The following is an 11230-nucleotide window of genomic DNA, read 5'->3' as shown; positions in this document are numbered from 1 at the left end:
TTTCCCAAGTTTGCCCAACCCTGACCATTCAGCAGTTCACAGACATCTAGTTGCTGGGACCTGGATGTAGGTCTGACATGCTATTGGAGCATGCTGTAGAGCACAGAGTTGAAAGAACCACATGGCTGGCATTGTATGATGCCCAGTTGTAGGAAGGAAGTGCACTGGGGAGGATGTCTTATAAGACATTGGGAGCACAGCTGATGCAGAAGCTGCTGTGGAATCTGTGACTGTTCTCCAATCTTTGAAAAACACCCAGGTTTTCTATGTCAATAAGAAATCATCACAAATGTACATGGGATTAACAAGGCCCACTAAATGGAAGGCCACAAACACCTCCTCTCTACCCAGCAGTTGAGGATCCAGAATCAAGAACTTGCCAAAAATAATTGCCCATGAAGAAAATTTACCACCCTGTTTTCTTAAGCAGAAGAAACCTAAGTCAAAAAAGACCCACAGACTCAGCAGCACATGTCTGTAGCCCCAGCCATGTAGAAGGCCGAGGAAGGACGATCACTTGAGTCCAGGAAATTAAGGCCAGCTTGGGCAACACAGCAAGAGCCTGACTCAAAAAAATTAGAAGCATCTTATCTGTTATGTTTTCTTTACAGGCCAGCTAACCTCCAGCCTAACTACAGCATACAGAAAACTACTTGGGTACCCTGAGCTCAGGGGTTACTGGAAATTACCCTGTCAGCTAGATAGATGCCTAAGTTCTAAGTATAATATACATCTTTGTACTCTGTATTTTAGATTCATTCCCAGTTCTAATTATCCTCTCTGCAGTCTGGGCAGGAGGCACTACAAAAAAGGAGTTATTTTGCATTCAGGTATTAGCATAGTGATTATGTATTCACCAAGCTCAAAAGGCTATGTCCTTCAAAATCACATAGGGCTGCTCCCTTTAGCAGGTCAGTTTTACATAAATCCCTGCTAGAAATGCTGGGGTGCTGCTGATCCAGCAGCTGGAAATCCTTGTGTGCTCTAAACCACAGTGGTTCCCCCCACCCCCACCCTTGTTTTCTTCTCTTCTTCCTACAGGGATGGAGTGGAGGACATTGACAGCCAAGGAGATGGGAGCAGCCAGCCAGATACGATCTCCATTGCCTCTAGGACCTCTCAGAACACAGTGGACAGTGACAAGGTAGGACAGAGTTCCAGCCTTCCTTCCCAAGGCTGCTTGTTGGTTTATCCACCCCTGGAGAGTTTTCCTTAGAATTTCTCCCACACAGGAGTCTGTTGGCTCTTTGTGCCAGCAAAGGGGTAAGAACAGAAATGGACTCTCATGTTGGGAGAGTCATACAGAAATAGAAGGGAGAATAGTGAGAGGGGCAGGGTGTCTCTTCTCTTAGTTGCTCCACCTGGGACCTTAGGTTGCTCTGCCCTCTGGGAGGATGAACCTCAAAGGGGCTGAAGTTGGGGTAGTCACTTGAGACCTCAGTGGTTGTGATTGGTTTGTATTTATCATAATTTAAGTGGGGTTAATCTCAAAATTAGACTAAGACCAATGCTTTGGGAAATGACCACAGAGATGCTGCTTGGAGGGTGCCTCTAATCCAAAGGGACTCTAGTGAATAAATGATACCATCTTTTGGCTAAGTTCCTGTGACTCAGGTCCTGAGAGATGGAAGAACCAGGAAGTGGCAAATGAAGGATGTAGTCATCTTATAAGAAAACCTGGCCACTTGCTCTCCCACACCTTGCAGTAAACAAGCAAGGGTTAGTAAAGGAGCTGGTACAAAGATTCCATGTGTTTGCTCAAGCTTAAGAGGAACATGACCTCCATCATAAATCACAGCACAAGGAAGAAGGGGTCTATGTCCTAGTCTACTTTAATTTGTACATTCTAGATCCAAAGAGTATGAAGTAACCTTTTATTCATAGTAATTATTTCATTAATGAAGTTACAGCTTTCCAAGGACTCTCTGACCCTCTTTTATTTAGACCCAGTATTTTGCCTGCTCCCTCAGCCTTGAGCAACCACAGGCTGCATGTCTTTATTTCATTTAAATTTTCTAGATTATGGAAATACTTTTAAATGCTCTATATTCATTAGAATTTTTCCTATTTTTTTTCTTTCTATGATAAAAGTCACTGAGACCTTAACAAAAGGAGAGTGCCCTTACGTACTGAGATTATAGCACCTAATCACTATAACCATGCTTTATTAACCAATGTTCAAAGGGATTGAAGGTCCTTCTAACAGCTACCTTCAAGTTTTGAAGCTATTTTTGACTATTGGAGTGGATGGAAATTTACTGTTTTCCCACTTATAAAAACATGCAGATAAAACTATTTCTGTGCTTTCCTGTTTCCTCTGATCTGTTGTCTAGTAATATAATTAAGATACCAAATAATGAAAATGTTTCTTTTTGAACACTCAGTGGGACAGTAAGCCAAGCACAAGGTTGCTCATGTTCTGACATAGACTGTTAAGTTTCATTGTCCCGAGGACTCATCCCTTGCAGCTGTTAATCCATCTTCCCAAGGGACGTGTAGACCCCTCTGGTAGGGTCATTTCTCCTAAGGAGACCTGGGCTCAGCTATTTCTTTTCTTTCTGGCAGGGTAAACGAGGCTAAATTAGCATACAGACTTCTGGCATTAGGCATTTTACTAGTAATGAGGGTTCCTGATACTTACACTTTTCCTATAAGTAAGGAAACTGAGGCTCAGAGATTGAGTGAATCACCAAAGACATACTAGTAGTTAATGGAAATACAGGAGTTAGAACCAAGACCTCGATTCACTGTCATGTCTTCTTGTCACTATAGAAGTCAAAGCCTTGAACTCTCAAACTTAAAAATAAACGCAATCCAGCTGGTCAGGCTCTGCACATTCTTCAAAAACATCAGCCACATATTTTTGTGTGTAAAAACATCATGTGCTGATCTCTGTGCTGGGTACTACAGAGAGATGTAGACTGTTGTTGAATGTAAATCTTTCTTTGTGATTTTTTTGTTTCCTGTCTGTCTCTGTAGTCCATGCCATTGGTCCCTGTTGAGGGTGGCAGTTGTGTCTGTCTGTTTCACTGCTCTGCTCCTGGCATTTAACACATGTAGATTATCAGCAGGGTACATAGTGTCAGCTTACAGGGAAGTTCAGGATTAAGAGGCAGCCAAAGCCCACTGAACATAAAACATTATTTTAAAACATACTAAAGAAGTTTAGAAGTTTCCTTACCTCCAAGCAAAAAACTTAGTAAGCTAGAGAAACTGGCCTGTTTGGAACATTACTTCCCAGCAACAAGACGGGAAGATGATGAGAAACTCTGTGTCCCAAATACCAAATCTGGAAAATCATCAAGAAATAGTTACGCTTTGACAAAAGCGAGAGCCTATTAGTGACTATGTGGTGTAATTTAAAATATTCTCACTGTTTAGCACAGAGCAGTATTAATAGACTAGCCATGTGCTTCCCTTTATCAGCAACTCTTTCATTGGTATCTTGAATTCACAGGTATTATAAACAGGATCAAATTCCTCTACCTGTACTAGAAAGCCAGGGAACCCCAGTATCTAAGTGGACAGATGGACTGACTCAAGAGAAAGGAAAGATAAAGTGGACTGCTTCAGATGAACTAGCCGTTTTTCAGCAGAAAGACAAAAAAGGGGTTTGTGGGGAAGCAAAAGGACAAAGACGCTGCACAGAAATCAGGGTCATTTGAACAGTGGATTTCTTTTAATTACTTTAGTCTTCCTCTTAAGATATAGAAGACTAACTAGTAGATGAGTAAGCATTAAAGACCCACTGGGACACTGTGGTGCCATAGGCACCCCACCTGTGTTCTGAATGCTATTGGTGGTGCTGGGGAAGGAGTGGAGTTCAAATTCCAACTCTGAAACTTTCTAGATCAAATTGCCTATGTTATCACAGCTTAGTTCCCTGTCTGTAAAACAAGGGTCACAATACCATCTCACAGAGTCTGTGGGCAGATTAAAAGAATACTTTGATTCAATAAAAGCCAATTTTTATCCCTATATAAGTCTTATGAATAAGAGTATACAATTTTTAAGGAGACTATGAAGATTTTTGCAAGTTCCTGAGCAGAGTTCGGACCTGTGGCTACCTCATCATTAATATATCTGCAGTTTCTCTGTGTTAGACCAAAAGTGGTATCATTTCAGCTTACCTATCCATAGACAGAGCAGCAGATATTTTTGTTAACACTAGCTCATGAGTTATTTTATTATCTAATGGATTTTAATTCATCACTAACAGATACTATTTTAATGCTCCAAGTGCTCCTGCCATGATTGGCTACTGGTAGCCTCAAAAAAAAAAAAAATCTTGTTATGTCTCTTTTTTCCTAATTTTCTCTGTTTGAAGTCTTCAGCTTCTCCCACAGTCCCACATATCAATATGTTTTCCAATCCTTCCTTTTCCTGGTTGTTTGCCCCTGGGTTTTCCCCAGTATGTAGTTTCTATAGAAATAGAAGGCTTCTAAAATGGTATGTCGTCTGCACATGTGATCTAGCTAATGTGAACACAGCTTCTCGATCTAGAGCTATGCTCAGAATTCACTCTGATAATCCATCATGTTTAGTACATGTGTCCATTGTTGGATCACAAAATCTCCTTGCTTTCTTCATAACTTAGTAGGTGACTTAGTTACCTGAGGGTGGGACAATTTTGTGTCTATTAGATTTTGTCTCACTGAGTCCCATCCCATTGTTCCAGCATGTTTTTGAATATAAATTATTTGATCCAATATATTAACTGCATTTCCTGCCATTAATAGATGCTTCTGTGATTTCATCTAAATTCTTACTGTTTAGCAAGATTAAGGACAAAAGGCCAATGTGCAGGCCTCTTCTCATTTCCCACCCAGGGTTTGACAGTTGGAAGCATCCTGACTCTTCTTTGAAGTCTTGAGGAAAGGAAATCCTAACACTTTTCTTTACAGCAGAGGATCTGGGACTGTTGACTGAAATCCTGCCTTGATACAAAAGCAGATTACTACTAATAATTCTGCCTTAAGCCCAGACAAAGCCAAGATGGGGATCTCGCCAAGTAAATAGCATGAACATCTTTCCCAGTGTTACTTTTGTTGGACCTTAAGTAGGCTCACATCATGAGATTCTCCCTTAGGCCTGTCCCAAGCAAAAATTGTTCATTGAAGGCAAAAAGTTAAGCCAGCTTTACTCCAAAGTGATCCAAGCCCCTCCCTGGTCTGCCCAGAAATATGTTTGTGCTACTGTGAATAGGAAAACTATCGAATCTTTACCTATATGTGTATTATTGAATGATGGGCTTTGTAATCACACATCAAAGGTACCTAGAATTATAACTCTAGTAAATAAAGGCTGAATAAATGAAGTGGCAGCACAGGAGAGTCTTGTTCTGACAAGATGAATGTCTGCCAAAGAATCCCAACTAATGGTATAAAAGCAGCACTATGGTATAATGAACCTTGTACATGTATTTAGGGATACATGATCGAAACATTCAGTAATCCTCAATTAATTAAACATTATAAAGCCATCCTAGTAGGAATACTCTCCATCCAAGGCTCACTGTAAATTTCTGGACCAACATAGCCTAGCTGGAGAGAGGGAAATTGGAATGAAATTGAGTTGCAGGTGCTGCTTTCCACAGAAATTGTAAGAAAAAGAACACTGCGGAAACATCCCAGGGCCAATTGTGATTTGAATGTAGAGCTTCAATAACAAGCGAATGTGGCAGAGACACAGTGGTGGATCATACTGGTGTGCTCAAGGGGATGAGCAAATTCCTGGAGGAGCTGGAGACTTGAGGAGCTAACTCAGTGACTTTTAAGATAACAGTTGTCAAATCAGTATTTGACTAAAATTTTGCTTTGCTGACTGGGAAAGAAGCCAGAGATGGTAAGGACCCAGTGAAGAAGGGGAAAGTCAAGTCCTACAGTATCAGTGCTACTTTGATAACAAGCCACAGCCTGGTCCTATCACAAGAGGTGGGAAAGCCTTCAGGGAAAAGACTTCCTCTAGAGCCTTTCCTGGTTTAGCAGAATCCAGCAATCCTTGTACCTGCACACTGGAGACACATAGCAAGATATTATGTGCAAGGTGGGAGTCAGAGAGAAGCTCTGTCCCTATGCTGGTGTGTTGGCAAGAATGAAGCTCCTATGTCAGTGCATTGGTGAGGATATAACCTGGTTTAATGCACCCTGTATTGGTGTAGTAACAAAGGCCTATCCTCTGTCCCTACTAAGTGGCCCTTTCACTTCCTACCCTCTCCAGGCACTGTGCAGAACCTGACTTGCCCTTTGGCAGGTGCTATTTATACTAGGATTACAGAAATTAGATAAAGCCCTGCCATCAAGCTTATAGTCTTACCAATGGAAAAGGGAAACATCCAGAAGAGAAATGATGACATCCCTACGCAACTGCTAATAACATCAGAGATTTAAAACAAAACAAAAAAAAACCTTCTTGGGACAGATTACTGATGAAAAATGAAATCTCTTCATTTAAATGAAATGATAAATAGAAAACACAGCCAGGCAAGTAGGAATAGAGAGAAAACTACTTAAAGGAAGTGTAATATGTCTGATTCCCTAAACATGAAGTCTGCCATCAGATCACTGAACCTGGGATGTACTGAATGGTGTCAGAGAAGGGGTGAGGTGCAGTGAGGAAGGAGCAACATATGTGCATGAGACTTCAGCTGGGGTCCAGTCCACTCCAGGCCCTCCCTACGCATAGCACAGGAATCACACCACCTCACTGGCCTTGAGGCAACAGACCTGCCCTTCTGTGTCAGCTGTGAGCAGCCACCAGACACAAGAACTGGATGCAGCTGCACTGGCAGAAAAAAGGAGCTGGTTGGGATGTAAGCATCTACTTTGGGGAGAAAGGTGACGTAGTCAACAGGGGGTGAGTTTTGAAGTCAAGAATTCAGCCTGACTGGATGCTTTGAGTAGTGGTCATTTCACCACTTCACATCTTTGTCTCCTCATCTGTACAATGAATGTAGGGATTCCTTCTTCCCAGGGTCTCAAAGGACCAGCTAATTTTTTTTCTGAAATGGTGCCAGGAGTGTAGGAGGCCCGGGAAAATCTGTGGTGACCACAGGGCACTGCTATGCAGTGAGCTCCCTGGAGTTCTAAGCAGCCACAAAGTACTGTGCTTTGTCACTGAAGAGAAAGCTAAGCATTTGGAACTGTGTACCAAATCAAATCTTAGTTGATAGTGGGTAATATTTTTTGCATAACAAATTCTTAAGAACCACTGAAATGGTGTACCCAGATTTGTGTCTCCAGCTGTCACATGTCCTGGGCAATTGTGTTCCCTGGGCAGTTGTTACACCTGTGGGAAAACAGCCCTTAAAAGCTCATGAAAATTTTGGGGAATCTGAGCCTTAAGTTACTTAAGGCACTTGTACTACTCTGCCTTTTGACACAGTGGGTGTGGACTCATAAGGTATTTCTAGGTAAAGCATAATTGTGCTTCCTCCCACTCAATGACAAACACTTCCCAACCCTTAAGTAAACTTCTGGAAAAGAGCAGATAATTGCACTTCCTGTTATCAGGGTGTGCATGGATATATATGAAATTGAACCTTATAAGCTTGATTCTCACTTTTACCCCAAACCTAATTGTATATTAGATTATAATTGCTGTATAAATCTCAGCTAGGAAGTATTCTGATATTTCTCAACATCTCAATGTTCAATGTAAGAAAAAATGCCATTTCTACTTTAGATTTGTAGTTCCAAAATATATTTTGAGGTGTTCATTTATTTTTTAGTGTTTTCAACAATGGAAGTCCTAGACTAGGCATGCAAATAATGTTTTCCAAGAAAAGTTCTATGTTTCTCTTACCTGCAGAGGGCTAGAGGAAGAGAAATGACAGCCTAGGGCTGAGGAGCCCAGGGTCCTTCGGACACCTGAAGCCCCCTTCTCTCTGGCCTCACTGTCACATCCCAGAAGTTCAACTCCACCTCTCCTTAGAGCCCCAGCATAAATATGCTGGCTTTTCAGAATTCATCAATGAAGTATGAGGCCACAAGTTCCCTTCTAAACGAAAGGTTCCTCACATTGATGTCTGGCTTCCAGCTGCTTCGTACCACCAAAGGGTATAAAATACAACCTGGAGTCACAGGACAGAACCCTTCTGATAACATCATTTTATGTGGCATTCTCATTTATATTACATAGCTTGAAAACCTCCCCTGAGAAACACATAATTAAAATGTTCAGCTATCTCATGAAGCAAATAAATCTCATAAAATTCAGCAGCCAGTGATTACAGAAAACCTCAGATGTGCTTTACTGGTGCTCAGGACACTTGGACCTGCACTTCTTTATGCAAGAAGGCAGAACTACACAAGTATCGGTTACAGCAATAGGGAAACTGGAAAATGGCCATTAGCCAATAGATTACATCTATGTGCATGTCTGCAAGAGTGGTCAAAGGTCAGATTTGATTCCGAGTCAGTAGAATCTGAAGGAAGAAAAGCTCAGAGATCGTGTAGTGCTTCTCCTTCATCCTGTTTAAAAAGAACACAGTGACTTTGTGCAGAGGCACACATCCAGTAAATGACAGGTTTAAAACTCAAGCCCAAGTTAGTCTTCTACATGTTAGATTTAAAACAGTACTTTCATAGTAACTTTGAGAGTCTAGCTGCTTGATCCTTGCAGCAAAAAAACAAACACTGTTATTACCCCCTTCTCCAACTACCCTTATCAGCCATACACTGCCCCAGCAAATCCATAGTGCCCCAAGGTGAATTCGGACATGGCTCTGCAGCCCAGGCCACATTTCTGGGGCTGGCAAGTCTCAACGCATATCACAGACTTTTTGATACCAAGTACCTGTGACTCACATTGTGGCCTTCAGGGGGGTGTGGTTGTGCCCCAGAGTCTTCCAGCTTCCCAGGCAGATTCCTGTTGGGCCCTGAGAGCTTGTCAGTGAGAGTGCTGGGACACAATGAGGCTGATCCCTGCTTTGGAACTGTCTGGGAGGAGCAAGTTTCCAGAACCAGCTCAGCCTTGCTGCAGTCCCTCACAAACTGAAACTCTATTTTAGTGTTAAAATTCTGGTGAAAGAAAAGCAAATCTGAGAGCAAGCCAAGATGTTAAAGTGGATTAGCTGGCAACAGCCCAAGGCAAATAGGACCCAAGTAAGTACACTTCTGGCTCTACATGTTGTGCTGGGGACTAAGGAAAATGTTGAGTGGCAGGAGAAGGAAGATGGAGGCTCTAAGTGGAGAGCAAAGGGCAGTTTCAGAAGGACGGCTGTATTGCAGTACTCTGCACAGACCTCATGATGTAACACCCTTTTTCCTCTGGTGCCAGGTAGAAAAGTGATTTCTGTACTGAACAAAATGACTGAATCTATCTTGTTAAAGCTAACAGGGAAAGTACACCTATGGGAAATAATTCTTTGAAAGTTCTTCTGGAAGTTGTGAGCATTAGCTCATTATAAAAACTTTAGAAACTGTGAGATAGCAACATGTGGAACCAAAGAGTAGAGTAGGTTAGGTCAGGCTCATGGTGCCTTTAAAATTGTAGTTCTGTGTAGCTAGAACTCCTGGTAACTGAATGTGCTAAGGTGTTAAAGGTGGCACATGTTACCTGTAGCTACATTCTAGCATTTTGGGAGAAAGCCTGTTGAGTAAGTAAAACTTACTTTGATTCTTAGTATGAGATCACGTTGAAACTTCTTGCTCAGGTTTTACCTGCCTGACAGCCAGTGTCACTTCTTTGATTCTGATGGCTTCTGTCAATGTGTCTGCCATAACCATTTTTATAGGTGGATAATAGATGCGGGTGGATTTCAGAGTGTGTGGCCTTGTGGTAAGCTGATGTGATCCCCATTGCTGGAAAGCAGACCTTTTCTACTGTTGGTAATAATCAAATACATCTTGGGGATTTGCTGCATATACCTATTGCATCCGAAATGTTTTTATTTCTCCTCCCCTTGCCCCACCCCCTTCTTTCTCCTTCTCCCAGAACCCTTCCCATCTCCATGAAGTCTACCTTCCTGTTTCCTACCATCCCTCTCACTATTTTTCTCTATAAATTATTTATATTTGGGGTTTCTCACATAAGAGAAACTATGTGATGGGTATTCTGTTTATTTTACTTAACATTATGGTCCCATGATCCATCCATTAAGAAAACAGAACATTGCCTAAAGAAACAAATTCAAATGTCTTCCATGGTGGCATCCTTCTAGGAACCACAGCAAGGACATAATTTTGGGCTCAAGGCCATTCCTAGAAGAGAGTCACAGGTGCCAGTTAAGAGGAGCAGCTGACTCTACCTTGATAGCCCTTTTTCTTATAAGAAAATTGCTGGGAGACAATGCAGAACTATGGAGGTGTCCACTGCTGCTTTCAACCAGGCCTTGCCTTTCTCTAGTCAATCACTTTTTCTTCCTCCTTGTTTCATATGGATATGGCCTGGCTTTGTTGGAGCAGTCATTTCCTTTACCAGGGCTGCTGATCTTCTTGTTCACCATTCATTGGGATCTTATACTTGAGTCTTACAAATTTAAAATATTCAGTTTCCTTCTTTTCTTCCTCTTTTTTGTCTTTCTTCATGCTGTACTTGTTTCTACTTGACATTACTAAGTGCAGACAGATGTACTTGCTACCTAGAATTTCAGAAGAGTTGTTCATCCCATCTGCATAGCTCTGCTGGTACTGGCTGCGAATGGCACTGAAAGCTCTTACCTAGACTGGATTCTGCCCCTTGCTGGCTTCTGTACTGAACTTTGTGTTGTGCTAGAAGAAAAAAATGCCCTCTCTTTACTATGCCTGTACCTGCCTCCTGTTAACTGGTGTCCTTTCAGGTGCAGGAGCAGAGTTTTAAAAGTTTCACTTTTGTTAATCACATATGGAGAACAGGTTGGCTTACTGAGCAATAGAGGATATTAAAATTCTTTCTCTTTTCTTTTCCTCAAGATTTTGGTGTATACTAACTATGTTTTTGCCTCATTCATTAATTCATCAACCATTCATTGAGCTCTACTGTGTGCTATGCACTGTTCTAGACGATGTGACCATGGTCAAAACAAGCAAAGATGCAAAGTACGTTAGTTGCCTGTTCGGAGCCTTTTCCGTGTGCTGATGTTAGCCCAAATGGTCAGTTTTGAGACATTGGGAGTTATTTTTCTTTTTTTAATGGAGAGGAAAAGCTTTCTCAAAATAATAGAAAAAGAGTCTGAAGGAGTTTGGAGGGGGTATAGCTTGGTAAAAGGAAGCACTTCCCATCATGGAATTAGGAATCTGCAACGGGGAGT

At 41.7% G+C, this 11230-nt stretch overlaps 1 protein-coding gene across 11 annotated transcripts in view; it reads left to right on the top strand.

Annotated features, from left to right (window-relative positions):
• Kalrn (kalirin RhoGEF kinase) overlaps positions 1-11230 on the top strand; it is a 733834-nt gene that overhangs the window by 524585 nt on the left and 198019 nt on the right. For all 11 annotated transcript variants that reach the window (XM_023702250.1, XM_023702249.1, XM_023702247.1 and 8 more), the window contains exon 33: positions 1042-1144. In XM_023702250.1, coding sequence (XP_023558018.1) covers positions 1042-1144 — 103 coding nt within the window. The remainder of the gene's footprint in view (positions 1-1041; positions 1145-11230) is intronic.

Source organism: Octodon degus, unplaced genomic scaffold (genome assembly GCF_000260255.1).
Source record: "Octodon degus isolate 3935 unplaced genomic scaffold, OctDeg1.0 scaffold00147, whole genome shotgun sequence".
NCBI classification, from domain to species: Eukaryota; Metazoa; Chordata; class Mammalia; order Rodentia; family Octodontidae; genus Octodon; species Octodon degus.
The sequence above is the reverse complement of the archived record's forward strand: the minus strand, read 5'-3'. Positions and strand labels throughout refer to the sequence as shown.